Source organism: Diaporthe citri (assembly GCF_014595645.1).
Source record: "Diaporthe citri strain NFHF-8-4 chromosome Unknown scaffold_2, whole genome shotgun sequence".
Classification (NCBI taxonomy): Eukaryota; Fungi; Ascomycota; class Sordariomycetes; order Diaporthales; family Diaporthaceae; genus Diaporthe; species Diaporthe citri.
Genome location: NW_025064847.1, coordinates 4,565,389 through 4,579,932, shown reverse-complemented (window position 1 = coordinate 4,579,932; position 14,544 = coordinate 4,565,389). Strand labels below are relative to the sequence as shown.

The 14,544-nt window shown below is 54.3% G+C and overlaps 4 protein-coding genes across 4 annotated transcripts; 3 read left to right on the top strand and 1 right to left on the bottom strand.

Moving 5' to 3' along the window:
- Window positions 1-1,144: 1,144 nt before the first annotated feature.
- INS49_006802 (uncharacterized protein) lies at window positions 1,145-2,616 on the top strand (the record flags this gene model as incomplete). Its single annotated transcript, XM_043167570.1, has 4 exons — window positions 1,145-1,351; window positions 1,616-1,992; window positions 2,050-2,117; window positions 2,186-2,616. The coding sequence occupies 4 exons, from the start codon at window positions 1,145-1,147 to the stop codon at window positions 2,614-2,616; spliced, it is 1,083 nt and encodes a 360-aa protein (XP_043028714.1).
- Window positions 2,617-7,866: 5,250 nt separating this feature from the next.
- On the bottom strand, window positions 7,867-9,754 carry INS49_006801 (uncharacterized protein; the record flags this gene model as incomplete). The annotated part of the gene is made up of 2 exons (XM_043167569.1): window positions 7,867-9,362; window positions 9,685-9,754. The coding sequence occupies 2 exons, from the start codon at window positions 9,752-9,754 to the stop codon at window positions 7,867-7,869; spliced, it is 1,566 nt and encodes a 521-aa protein (XP_043028713.1).
- A 104-nt stretch (window positions 9,755-9,858) lies between these two features.
- INS49_006800 (uncharacterized protein) lies at window positions 9,859-10,537 on the top strand (the record flags this gene model as incomplete). Its single annotated transcript, XM_043167568.1, has 4 exons — window positions 9,859-9,920; window positions 9,994-10,257; window positions 10,331-10,450; window positions 10,501-10,537. The coding sequence occupies 4 exons, from the start codon at window positions 9,859-9,861 to the stop codon at window positions 10,535-10,537; spliced, it is 483 nt and encodes a 160-aa protein (XP_043028712.1).
- Window positions 10,538-12,230: 1,693 nt separating this feature from the next.
- Window positions 12,231-13,448, top strand: INS49_006799 (uncharacterized protein; the record flags this gene model as incomplete). The annotated part of the gene is made up of 4 exons (XM_043167567.1): window positions 12,231-12,434; window positions 12,499-12,789; window positions 12,868-12,939; window positions 13,122-13,448. The coding sequence occupies 4 exons, from the start codon at window positions 12,231-12,233 to the stop codon at window positions 13,446-13,448; spliced, it is 894 nt and encodes a 297-aa protein (XP_043028711.1).
- Window positions 13,449-14,544: the final 1,096 nt, after the last annotated feature.

The following is a 14,544-nucleotide window of genomic DNA, read 5'->3' as shown; positions in this document are numbered from 1 at the left end:
GGCCCCCGAGCAGGGTCCCCTCCACATGTGTGCATGTTTTCATCACCATTGCCAAGTCGTGTGATATTGACGACCTATCTTGCCCGCATTTCGCCATTTAGTCGCAGGCGGATCCTGGATTTCCGCTTCTCAATGAATAGAAACTAGACCCGGCCAATGATTGCTGCGAGCCCAAAGTACGTGTCGTGCCCTCGTTGTGGTAGTGACTGCCACGCACTAGTTATCATACTATAATTAGAAGAACCCAACCGGACCCAACAGGGCTCAAGTGAACCCAAGGTGTCTTGTTGAAATTTCAAATTGCAGCACTACCAAGTCCACATGCTAGGATGTGTGGCACATCCTCGGTCACTCGGTCAGCCTGACTGCATGGCACAAGTATCGTGCAGTCAGCATGCAGTCAGCATGCAGTGAGCATGCGGTGCATCCACCGGAATCCTTCCCAAGCTCCAATGGCGCACCGCCAGGAAAAGTAGATCTCGGAATGTGGAGCGAAGGAGCAACTGTTGGCGGCAGGCGCGACAGGCTCCCACTCCCGAGTCCACCAGAATACGCAACCGAATGCACCGCTGCGGCACGGCTCGGTCCCTAGCCAGGCCGATGGACCTTGCGAATCAAAATTGGTCGGCACCAAGCGCGGGTTGCTGGGGTCGCCGATGTGGTTGCCCAAGATGTGTTGGTTGCCCTCGATGCATTGGCGAGAGTGCGTCTGCAGTCAATCAATCCTGTCAGCGAATGATCAGGTCAGATACATACATGGCGACCATCACGCTACTGTAACTTTCTCGGATGGTCTCGGACGACCCGAGCTGGTGTGCTGATTGTCTCTGTTGCATGGGACATTTGCAGAAGCAAACTCGACCCAGGACATCCTGCCCCCAAGAATTTCCACTTTCCAGGTAAGGACCGGACACGGTCTGAATGTGGTAACTGTCCGCCCCTACGCTTTTTTTTTTTTTTTTTTTTTTTTTTTTTTTTCTTTCTTCACGGTCTTGAGTCGCTATTGCTCAGGCGCAAACTTCTGCAAAACCCGGCTCGAATTATTATTCGTGGCGATCGAGATCATCGGGAAGTACCCTCGTTGATGTCGACTTAACACTGCTGGGCTTCACCCTGTGTCCTCCGCGGTTGTGCGGCCGAGAAGATGCCAGGTCCTACTCTTCCAACCCCGGAGCAGGTCGCATATATGCAAGAGCATGCAAGCGACAACATCGTTCCCAACCTCATCGCCTGTGCTACGATATGTCCCATCTTGGCCACAATATTCGTTGCTTTCCGCCTGTGGTCCCGACGAATCAACCATGGCCGCTTGAAGCTGGACGCCAGCGATTACCTGTCCATCGCTGCCTGGGTGTGTTTTGAATCGATCCAGGTTGACGTGGCCCCCGAGACTGACGAAGTGCAGGTTTTTTACATACCCTACAATGTTGTGATAGGGCTGATCACTCGGTACGGCGCTGGTCGACACATAATTTTTGTAACTAATCCACGCATGCTTCAGATTGTCAGTGTTTCCTATCATCTCACTCACTGTCCGCAAACCCGAGGCGAAAAGATCGATACCGTCATTCCAAGTTGCTGGGACCTTATCACTAACCACGTCAACTGCGAATAGTTATTTCTCATCGACGAAAACATCTATGCGGTCGTCTTGGCATTGCTGAAGTTCAGCATCCTGAGCCTGTACCGGAAACTGTTTGGCAACACGCGCTGGCTATACATTCTCTCCTGGGCTGTCACCGCCTTGGTCGCCGAGTTGGCGCTGCAGGTGATCATAGCTACCAACTTGCAGTGCATTCCGATCTCGGCTACCTGGGACCCGTCGATACATGGCAAATGCATCAACTACGGCGTCGAGGCCCTCGTGGCCTACATCATCAACATATCCACCGATATCACCATCTTGTTGATGCCGATCCCAGTTGTTCGGAAACTTCAAGCGTCCAAGTCAAAGAAGCGAGGGCTACTGGCCGTCTTTGTCGCCGGCGGAAGGTAAGACGCTCGTGTCCAATAATCAGGCGTGTTTGAGTATTGACCCGTTGATACCAGCGCTTGTATCGTCAGCATGGTCCAGCTTCGCTACATCACCAATCTGGGCAGTACTGCAGATGGCAGCTGTGAGTGACGCCCTCAGAAACCCGCAGGTCTTTACACGCAGGCTGACTAATTGCGCCGCGATCCTTAGGGGACAGCATGCCGTCTATCTTCCTGGCTGACGTGGAGATCATGGTCGGATTCCTCGCGACTTCGATCGCGACATACCGACCGCTATACCGCCGCGTCTTCAAGGGCATCGTACCGTCCAGCTCGCAAAACTACAGGCCCGGGTACTCGGACGGCTCGAGACGTTACAACCACGTGACGAGGATATTCGCGGGTGGCAAGCCGACGGATCACAGCTCGAGCACTAATAACTCGCGTGGCATTGTCGTCACCGACCAGATCGAGCTTATCCGCACGACACAGCCAGCGGGATCCTACGACGGCACTACTGGGCCAGCAGGATATTACGACGGCACTACTGGGCCAGCAGGATATTATGAAGGCACTACTGGGCCAGCGCCATCCTACGACGGCACTACTGGCGGTCGCACAAGGGATCCTTCTATGGCGTAAAGCATTGGCGGGCGCTTGACGGTGATAAGCCTGTTTGATGGTAATTTGACACGATGTTTGTTTATACCCACGATGCTGGTGACTTTTATGCCACATGTCAATATATACGACTTCCCACGGCATCCATCGATATTCTGGTTCATATCAAGCGGAGACGAGAACTCGAGCTGTGGAAAAACTATTGTTAAGTGGTGCTCGCGATAGAGGGAGACTGGGTGGTAGAAGGTGGAATGATTAATAGGAGTGACGACCAAGAACGATTGGAAGCGAGACGATCGCCGGTAGGAAGACGATCAAGCAATCTTATAATCCGAGACGACTTCCATCTTACCGAGCGCTTTCAATACCCGGCCCGGCTCCGCCACATGCTGCCAGACCGAGACCCATCAGAGATCCATTATTGCTGGCAAATATAAGGCTACCCGGCGCGACTGTGGGTCGGGGTGGAAATTGCATCAGCTTCGGCCAACAACGAGAACGTCCACAAAAAGAACACGCGGTCTTGCCCTGGGGAATCTGGAGCCAGTGTTCTTGAATTCTTTGGCTGCTGGTGGGGCTCATATCTTGAGAGCGCCAAGCTCCCCTTTTCAAGCTATTGGGGCAGTTGACAGTCAGGAACTAAATTGAGATCTCGTCGAGATCGCTGCAACGACAGCGATGGAAGTTGTCAGAGTCTTCACAGTCATGGCGGTTCGGCCACAAGTGACCATGGAAGATCAGAGGAATTCAATAAGAAGCTCGGGATAGGAGGTTTGACGAAACAATAAGGCCTGAATTTAGGAATTCGGTGCCCAAAATAAATAAAAAGAAATCAGAGATTCGCACCTGCAAACAGAGAGGGTATACCGGTACATTGCCAGCACTAAACCACCTGAGAACTCACACACCCAACGCCTAATTTATATACCCAATTAGCACATCTGGCTAACCCTAGGCATGTAAATTGTGTACGTCAATTGGGTGTGTGGATTGGGCGTATGAATTGGGTGTGTAGGTGTTTGGGTGTGGGTGTGGGTGTGTGAATTAGGCCTGGGTGATTTGCTCTAAAGATGTGCCGGTGTACCCTCTGTTTTTGCAGGTGCAAATCCCCGTATTCAATTGAAAATGAAATCAGCTTGTTAATTTGGCCAATCCAAAACCCAGGAAATCGTATGACGATTGTGGTGGTGGATAGGGAGTACCAGTGAATAGGGGATACGTCCTATATCCGTGTGTCTTTAAAAAGGGTGCCCTACGGCCCCTTCTGCACCCAGAACTTAGCCATACGCCCACTTCGAATGCAGACAATCGCGTATTTGCCAGGCCAAATCGACCCTGCCACAATGATGCCAATCCACCCAGAAAGTCGAAGTCGCGGAGCGCATGGACTTACAGGCAGAGCATGAAATACGCTTGCCAGACCACAACAAAAGGCTTGCCAAGTTATAAGCAGTCCACCGTGGCGATATCCTGAACGGGAATATCTACTCAAATAAGAAACTCGCACTGGATGCATAGGCCAACTCCAGCTATCTGCAGCTGAGAACATTCGGGTACGTCACGAATCAAGTGAACTGCATCAGACGAGACAAATTTTCTGCTTCTCGAAGCCTTCCAAAATGTCCTCCAATCCTATACTGCTTGGGACAAGCCGTCCAAACACCCCTAGTCTCTCAAGGCCGCCAGGTACCGACGGCGACCAACCCGCAAGTATTCCTGAGACCAGACTGTAGCCAGGAAATCTTTCGTCTTGCATCAAAACCGGGATCGCAAAGAAAGAACCCGAGATTTTCCCAGCACCTGGAGGAAGCGGCATGTCCTCTTCTTTGGCCCTTCTGACTGAGACTTCGGTCCTTCCATCCAGGACGACGACTGACGATGGCAGTGTCAGGGTATCAATGCGGGTTCCGTGTTTGAAGTTCTCGCTCGTGAATCTCTCAGAATGATGTACGTGAATTTGAAGGCCTTTGGTAGCATCAGAGTCAGCCGACGCCCTCCATAATATTCCCGACAGTTTGATGAGCCCCTCAGATACTGCGCCAAAAGGGTCAACTGTAGATGGAACGGCTTTCGTCTCGAGGACCTCAACAAGCTCATGCTCATTAGGTTGATGCGTGTGTGGAATAAAATCCAGGGTGCAGAGGGAAGCCCAGGTCCAACTCGGTCGGTCTTTAATGGCAACATGATCCAGTTGGACTGGTCCTGGAGGTCCGTCAAGTCCAAGAACACTTGGCCCCCAGAGCAGCCCACGAATGACATTTTCTCGCCATAGTCCTGCGAGATAAGTCCACCCAGATTCCGCCTGGAATCTCGAGGCTAGAGCTGATACAGCGACCAAGTTATCATGCGGGAAGGTCAGCTGCCGGCCAAAGTACGCTTTGAGCACTATTTCCTCCCAAAGCGTTCCCATGCCAATCAGTGGCGCATGACCCCGTGCCTTCGAATCTTCAAGAGCCTCTGAGAAATGGGGCACAGCCCAACCAGGGTCGGAAGGCGACTGACTTCCTCTCACTCCGCATTCACAACATGACGACTCCACACATGCCCAGCTCATGTCCCATAGCCCATACGCAAGGAACCTCCGCGCCAATTGCCTCTCCTGGAGTGCCCACGCGCGAGTGTAGAGGTGTTCTACCAGGAGTGGTGAATCTGAAAAGGGTAGTAGTCGGTAGCGTATGGGGAACTCCTTTCCTGATTCTTTCATACTTTGAACTTTCAGCGTAGATTCGCGGTGCGGGAAGCGAGACTTGAGGAAGCCGTCGTGCGCAGATGAAGCACGTACTGCCCCAAGTACCAGCTCCGCCATACTGTAGATGTTGGCCATCTGGTTTGATTGCATTTCCCAGTCCTCCTTACTATCCTGAATGATGCAAAGTGAATCGATCCAGATATAGTCAAAATCGAGCGACCTAGCAACGTAAATGGCATCGCGGAAGGTTTCTGGAATGAGGGAGATGGGAATTTGCGATTCGAAATCGGTAATATTGTCCTTTAATGTTTTCAGAGGAGGAGAAGAACCCCAGCAGTGGCTCAAAGCCACATAGTGAGGAGGGGACTCGTTCACTGGAATGTTGACCAGTACAGGATTGCTTTGACTTATCTTGATCAGCCGGATTGGTATTCGATTCGACGTATCAACGTGCTGAGCCTTGCTGGTGCTGCTCAGGGAGCATGCATGATGATGTTTCCTGCATGTAGAGAGCCATTCCCGAGCACGGTTTATCGATTCAGGGGAGCTAGGATGCGATGCAATTCTCTGGTATGGCTCGAGATTCGACTCTGCATGGCCTGTACCTGAGCTTTCCTGTCAGCAGAAGCGTTGCAAGACTCTCAGTCGGCGATGAGGATGCTGCGAGGACATGGAGCGGAATGTGGAGCTCTCTCAGGTCCTCGGGTGTGACTATAAAAGCGACTTACCGTCGAAACAAACATTGATATACCCCGTTGTCCACGTTCTCGAGTCCGGAAGCCCGCCAATCTGAGGAGCAGGCATGCCGATATTACTGATAATAAGGAGGTAACGCCCACTAGTACTGCTCTGCAATCGTATACCAACCCGCCGACGCACATAGTACCCAGAAGGCCAATCCGAATCGTCAGATATGCCAATAAACCGTCCACAAGCGTCCCAGAACACATCTGAAATCAGACCGCAGAATGAGCACCCAGCTTGTACACCCTTATCCCATTCCCATTCGCTGTCGTTATACCTTTTATAAGAGAATCTGGGGCATACAGAGGAAAGATCAGGCCAGTCTCGTGACAAATCGTGCCCGCACGCGTCGCATCGTCCCTCGACGTGGCCGCTTATGGAAGCGAAAGGATTTAACGGCTGATAGTGGTCCTCCATTCTGGAAAGGTGGAGAACGCGTCACCAAGGTCCCTGCTAGCAGGCTGCTATTCAAAACGGATCTTGGGAGACATTCGAATATCTTCATCCGCGTGATCGCGAGAAAAGGCTTTTGGGGCCTTTCGAGCTGCACAGTAGCTACCGCAAGAAAACTGAAATACTAGACTGCTTGTAGAGTTCAGCTTTCACTCTGAAATGCTTTAGAATTGAACATGTATTTGGAGATCCGGTGCGAGAAGCAAACCCGACTTGGGCACTCACGCGTGACGAGTCGATGTACCAGTAGGCAGTCTGCTGCGGACTCCGCCTATCAATTTGCCTGTCTTGATGTCCCACAAGACTCTTTGGTCTTATGTAAACTTTTGGGCTTAACCTTTCGATCTAGTCAAATTGTTCAAAATATGGTCATAGGTGAGAAATGCTTTTGGGGAGGGGGAACGGCTCCATGGTCAGCATGAGACGTGAGACGTCGGGAGGTGATCCCCTAGGCGATAATCTGGGGTAGTCATATGCACGTAAGTTGTCGCAGGCAGAAGCGTTTGCATTTTACCTGCCTCGAATCTAATCTTCAACCATGGCTTATTATTGGGCCGCAAGCAACGCAAGTTAGCTGCAGGATGGGAAACTTGCAGAAGCGATGTCACCCGGCGCCGAAGAGCCGATTCGAGCATTTCCACCTCTCCATGTTCTGACAGAAGTGCTCAGTGCACAATTCTTACTGAGCTCACAAGTCTGACTGCCTTGTCGTCTGAGCTGGAAGCGGCGTAATGCCGCCCTTTAATCAGTATTCTTATGCGCCTCTGCAAGCGGATGACTTTGTACGCCTCATCGTACTCAATCGCGCCGCAGACCAGGAAGCTCCACTTAGTTGCTCAATCATCCAGCGCCGTCGTTTAGACCATCATGTGAATTACTTTGCGGTCTCTTATGCCTGGGGAGATCGCGAGTTCTCACGGAATTTGGAAGAAGGTGCCATGGGGGGACATTTCATATTTGAGGATCTCGAGTGTTTTCATCATCAGAGGATACCAAAATTGGTCTGGGAAAAGGGCCAAACCAGGACAATATGTCATGTACCTTGGCTGTAGGACTCAGCACCACCATCACATGGAATCAAAGCAGTATTATTGTGGCCTTCAAGAGTCTGTTATCAATCAATTACTGCTCTTTTGATCCGAGGTGGCTGGTTCGGCAACCTCTGCCAAATATTTTCATAGCCATCCATCCATCCATCCACTTTGCTGTGGCCATCGGATGTTCCTTGTACTTCTCCGTTGTATTGTGTCACTTTTCCGTGCCATTTTTGCGCCTGTGTCAAACCAAAAGGGGTATCTCTATAAAAGCTCAAATCCATCGACAAAGCAAAGAAGCAAACATCTTCCCCCCTTCCACAACAACGTCTGTCTTCATCCATCCACACATCAAGCCTGGAGCAGGAGACTGGGGTCGATGGCCGCATCCAGATCGACCAGCTGCATCAAGTTCGCCTCCTCGCTGTCCCAGTCCGGCGGCTGTTGAGCACCCGCGTTGGCGACAGCGTCGTCATCGACCAGGCCCCAGTCCGGGGACTGCGGCTCACCCGGCGCAGCCACACCATCAGCGTCGACACCGCCGTCGCCCCAGATGACCTCGCCGTCGTGCAGGCGCGGGACCTCGGACTCCTCCAGGAGCTCAACTCCGGCGGCGTGCTCGGGATGCTGGGCTTGGACGTGATTGTGGAGGTCGGCGTAGCGGATGAAGCGGGCGGTGCATTCGGGGACGGCACAGACCGCCTGGCGGCGCTCTTGGTTCGCGACGCCGGAGATCTCGTTAAGAAAACTGGCCACGTGGCCCGAGGACGAGGCCTTGGCCGTGGAAGTCGAGCCCGGGCCAGTCGCGGGGCGGGGCCTGCCCAGGTGCACGAAGAGGATGTGCTGCGACATCTTGGCCTTGTCGACGAAGCCCTCGCCACAGCCTTCCTCGGTCCAATTCCAGTCCTCGAGCCCGGCGACGTCAAACGTGTTCACCTTGCCGCAGACGAAGCGCTTGCCCTCGTGCGCTGTGCGGTAGTGGTTGTTCATGTTGGCCTTTTTGGTGAACTTCTTGGCGCAGCCGGGGAAAGTGCACGCCACCGTCTTGCGGTCCTCAACCGACAGCCCGGAGTGGTACATCTCCATGTGCTGCTCGAGCTGGTAGTGGCCGGCGAAGCGGACGTCGCAGAAGATGCAGTTGACGTGGTCCTGGCGTATGTGCGTGTCCAGAAGGAACTGCGTTGTGAAGCCCACGGGCTGCTTGGTCTCGTCGCCCGGGCTCCGCGCCGCCTCCTCACAGCACTCACCGCACCAGAACCGGATCTCGCCGTGGTCCCTGTCGCGGTGGCTGCGCAGCGCGTTGGCCGTGTCATACGACGCGCCGCAGCCCTCTTGCGCGCACGGGAACGCCTTCTTGCCAAGGTGCTCCTTGAGGACGTGCCGCTGCAGCGTCTGGTGCTTGCGGAACGACTGATTGCACGGCGGGTAGTCCCTGCACCGGTACCGCTCCTGGCCCTCGTGCACTGCCTGGTGGCGGCGCAGCCTGGTGCCCGTCGCGAAGGCCTTGTCGCACTTGTCGCAGGCGTACTTGGCCTCCTTGGTGTGGGAGAGCAGGTGCAGCTTGAGGTGCTTGCTCTCGGTGTAGTCCTTGTCGCAGCCCTCGTGGGTACACTTGTACGGCCGCTCGTTGGTGTGCGAGCGGAAGTGGGCCAGGAGGCGTGCAGGTCGGTTGAAGGTCTTTGGGCAGCCCGGCCAGGTGCACTTGCTCGTCTTTTGTTCGGAAGGGTAATTGCGTCTCTTGGAGGCTCTGGAAGTCGCGCTCACTACAGTCGGTGAGGTCTGAGCTTCGGCTGGCGTCTGGAGACTTGTGGCATCGTCGCTGCCGATGTGAGAGACGCTCTCCTCGGCTGCAGTACGGTTAGCAATGGAGTGTGAGCCCGTTAATATCAGGCGATTTCACTTGCCTGTGCTGATTTCGAGGCCGGGATCAACCAATTGTCTTTTCGATGGGCCCTGGGATCCCTCGCCATCTGCCTCGCGCTTCATTTTGGCGCTCGCAGCTTGGCGGCGTGCGAGAGACAAGTCAGTGGAGCAGGGTGAGTTGAGCGTCGATCGTTAAGTGCAGTTGCTTGAACTTTTTTCTACAGCCTTGGCCGATGTGAAGTCAGCTGTTGTGGGGCCCTAGCAAAATTTGTGGCTGCTGATTGGCTGAGCACTAGAAGTACATACCTGTGAATTTCAGCCTTTCGGTACAGCTAAAGTTTTCTGCGATTGCCTGCTTCGTCGCAAAGCCAGCCATTTCCACTCCCGTCCCAGCCAGCACAAAGGACCGATCCCAACTCGCCCGCTCACCCACGAACCCGACTCGACACTCGCCAACACATCCAGCATACTTAGAGCATAATGTCTGACTACGGTGGCGGTGAAGATGACTTCGGGAACGAGGTTGGAGGCGCCGGAGGAGGGTAAGTCTCAGCTTTGGTTGCGCCGTTGCGCGCTTCGAAGGAATAGTGTGCTAAGGCAGCTCTCTTTCTGCAGCGAGGAGCCCTACTACGACGACGACGATCCTCAGGAGGAGTACTACTCGCCTGAGCCCCAGGATGGGGCCGAGCCAGGCGCAAACGGCGCAGCCGACGAGGACGCCGACAACATCGTCCCCTCGGGCGACCCTGCAGCCGCCGCAAAGGACAGCCTCAAGTCGCACAAGGACAAGAAGATCCCCAACGACCAGCGAACGACCACGCCTTACATGACCAAGTACGAGAAGGCTCGTATCCTGGGCACTCGGGCCCTGCAGATCAGGTACGCGCTCGCGTTGTGGGCCGGCTCTGGCTGGCGCAATACTTCAAGGACGACAAGGTTGACATTAGCACAGCATGAACGCTCCTGTCCTCGTCGATCTCGAGGGAGAAACCGACCCGCTGCAGATAGCTATCAAGGAGCTGCGCGAGAAGAAGGTTCCCCTGATTGTGCGGCGGTACATGCCCGATGGATAGTATGTCTCCTGGCTCCTTACTGGCACACCCGTCTTGCTAACCCTTTTAGCTACGAGGACTGGACTTGTGAGGAGTTGCTGCAGTGAAGCGACCTTATCGCAGCAAGCATAATCTTGGTGACACCCCAGTTGAAGCAAGCTCAGGGGATAAACTGTCTCCGGGCTTGTATTCTGCATTAGCGAAGGCGTTCAGGTTTGAAAAAGGAGACAGACTCGGGTTGTGAACTTGCTGAGGGTGGGTTCTCTACATGGGCTAGCGGTCCGAAAAGCGAAGCTTCAAGAGCCCTCTCTCTTCGCATGCATCTCTACGACACGCTGTTAAATTGCACGATTGGAGGATCAAGGCTTGTCTTCAGACCAATCTTCTGTGTTATCTGCAATTCCGGTCTTCGAGGGTCTGAAAGACAAGAGCGCGGTATCCCATCAGTCCGAGCACGACCAAGCAAGCTCCTGCGGCGTTTGCTTGACCCTGCGACCTTTGGACCAACGCCAGAGAACTTGTGGTCGGCCTCGTCCAAGGAATAAAGGCCGCATCAAAGATGTTGGAAAATGACTCGAGGCGAACCTTGGAGTATAGGTATATCTAGGACCACCTACACCAACTGCAGGTCGTCCCACCCAGCCAACAGTGTGGCTCTCCCTCCCTTACGCGTCGGTAGCTGCTTTATTAGTCGCAAGAAATCGAACAAGTTGTGAGAGCCAGCTCATGAAGCCTTAGTTTCCTGTTAAGTGCAACGAAGCTCCCTTTTACGGGAAAAGAAGACGCGGCGATTCGTCCGACGTCCGGTATGCAGCCGAATTTAAGTCGACCCGTAGCGGCCCGGAGTCCGCAAATGTCATGTAGGCTGCCGGCCTTTCGTCGCACACGCGATCTACGCAAGGTTGGCGGCTTCCAGGGGCCCCCGATCCATGTGAGCGAGGACAGCTCTTGCATGGTACACAGCAAACGCTGTGTTTACGGCAGCAAGTTTCGGCTTGACAAGCAGATCCCGAGCCCGTGTGACGATCCAGTTCGTCCCGAGTGTTGGCCTCTGCGACACACTGGTTATAAACATGCATGATTCACACAGCCCGCGGGACTCGTAAGCAGTTGGCGATCCCAGTATACTAATCCTGAATTCGGGGCCGGTCCGTCCAATGGGTTGTACCGTATCCCTAAGCTCTCCATCAATAGTGGGACACGATGCGCAATCCAGCGTTGTGAGCCCGCGGGCGTTTCCTTCGAGAGAGGACGTGGAAGATTTCAGGGGGGGCAGTGCCACACCCGGATTGCAAAGAAGAACAGCCGCAATATGTGGGCTTCGACGGAATTTCTTTCCTCGCCTGTCAGATGGCGGAGACTCAGATCTTAAGCCTTACCGGCGCGATGGGGCTCCCGCACGCGGGATGTGGGCAAGGAGGACCGGGGACAAGATATTGTGGGTCTTCTTCACCACACACGGTGGGCAATTTTACGTGGATCCAGAATATATTTGCATTACAAGGCTTTCAATTGGCGAGCACGATACTTCTCCTATCTTTGTGGTGGCCAACAGTGCTATTCGGGAAGGTGACGGTGCATCGAGACGTCCTGACGCGTACTTCGACCAACTTCCAGGCCATGGCGAAGAGGTCAGTGGCGATTAAGGGGCAATGGGTCCTATTTTTGAACATAGGCATATAAAAGACTGTGAGGACGTTTTCATGAGGTGTCGAGGATAGTTTGAATGCCAATATCGTCTCCGCAAGCCACTCGTTTGAAATCTCAGGCAAGACGCCTATACTTTCGCTGATATCCACCATGCGCACATTCACTACCATCGCCGCTGGCGTGGCTCTGCTCTCCGGTTTCGCTGTTGCTCATCCCCATGAGACCAGCCCCGAGCTGCACGCCCGCAAGTTCGACTTGTCCAAGAGATGCGCATCGTCTGTTGCTGCGATGAACAAGAAGCGGTGGTCGAAGCGGAATGATAAGCATCTCGTTGGCCGTGACGGCAACACCACAGTCTCCATCACCACCGAGGCGCCGTTACCATGTCCTTCAAAATGAGACTTGTATCCTCACCGAGGAGGTGACCACTGGGCCATACATCTGGCCCCAGTCACAGACTCTGCGGCAGGACATGACGGAGGACCAGGCGGGAGTGCCAATGCTCCTTGATCTTGGCGTTATGGACGTCAATACATGCGAGCCGCTGGATGATGTCCTCGTCGATATCTGGTACTGCAACGCCACGGGATCCTACAGCTCGTTCAGCAAACAGAACCCCGACACACCGTTCGAGGAGCTCCTGGAGCAGTTGAACAAGACTATTGGCGATGATCTTCACACGGACGACACAACCTTCCTGCGCGCTCATGTGAGTCAACGAGCCCTACTAAGTTTTGCAAGGAACCCGGCAAATTTCTATCCGAGGTGTGCTGACTCCACGCTCTAGTGGCCCACTGACAGCAATGGTATTGTCGAGTTCACGGGAATTGTCCCGGGCTTCTATGTTGAGCGAGCGTTAGTAGTCCCCTTTTCTTGAGTAGTGCTGAGTGTCTACCCCATCAAAGACTTGAGATGTGGCTTGAAGGTCATCGAGGCGAAGGGACCATCGATCGTCTCTGGATCATGTCTCACGGCCCGCGAGACCCTTGCTTTAATATATCGCTGATTCACGGCTTGATTAGTATCCACATCCACGTCCAGGTGCACACGGACTGGACGATCCGGGCCAACGGCACCGTGGCATCCTCAACGACAGTGTCAACGGGCCAAGTGTTTATCAATGAGACACTGAGCGCCCAGCTCATGGCCCTTGAGCCATACGCAAGCCACACGACGATCAACCGGACGACCAACGACGTTGACGACATCTTTGGCTCTGAGACTGCCAACGGCTGGGACCCCACCCTCCAGATCGTGCCGCTCGACGGTGAGAATATTGAGAACGGTATAATTGGGTACGTCACGATTGGAGTCGATACAGAAACGCAGCAGAGGATGAGGATGGACGTCCAGGATTCCAAAATCTGAGGTGTGTGAAGAGTGAGGTGGGGATCTTCGGAGCAGAAAGTGTACCCAAGTATAGGACTACCTCAAATGCAAGCAATTGAACATCCAAAAGACGTAGAGCAGAATTCTGTGCAGCCTCCATCTCTCAGCATGCCCAAGGAGGATCATTGACGTGAATTCGGAATGCAGGCTGTATATTTGGTGGCAGCAGGTAGTCGGCGAAGTTGGCCCGCAGGTCTGCTGTCTGGCCGGGTGCGAGGCCACAGCAGGTCGCCGTGCGCTGCGACCGGTGAGCAGTGCGCTGAAGACCAGACGAAGGCTGACGGGATGGAAGATTGTGAGGAAGGTGCTGATGAGGGGCTGTGAGCTGGGATCAGAAACAGTGGGGCTGGTGGAGTGCCCGGCCAGAGCCATAATTGGGCAGGAAGGAATAAGATGTGGCTCGTGGTTTCCCTGTCGTGCATGTGGGGCGACACAAAAATGGGCTGACAGGGGCAGCGCGGATGGCAGGGGCAGCCTTGCCAGCCACCAGGCTCACGTGCAGTGCCAACCAGCTGCTGCATGCAGTCCGGTTGCCTGGGCACGCCAAATCTGACGGCACTTCCAAGAGGGCCTTCTTCCCTGTGCTGTTCGTCAATTCGGTAGCCTTCCGGCCGGCCCATCCTCGCCCACCGGCCCCCCCACCTCTTCTTCCCAAGCGAGCCCTTCACATCGGACGATTGACGCATGGCCTCAGTCAGCCTGCCTCGCTGCTCCGCGGGGCGAACGCCCCAGGGCTGAGAAATGTCTCGGTAGGTCTTAGGCCTCCCCACTTTGCAGCACAGACACTGGGATATTGTTTTTTGATGGCTGTGGAACGTTGCTTCGCGGTCATCGGGCAACGCTTGACTCCCCTTTTCGGCGCACGGCATGACCGAGTGGACGAAGAGGTATTGGACATGAATCAGCAAGCCTCGGGTTCTTCGACAGCCATGCTGGAGAGAAGCCCAGCTCTGGGCGACCACTCGACAGACGCTTACCAGCCCACAATATATGGTCACCTCGTATCGGGCTGTACCCTCCCCCGCATCCGAAGTGAATGGGCTTTCGGAGCTAGATCCGCCACGGGACTGGAGCA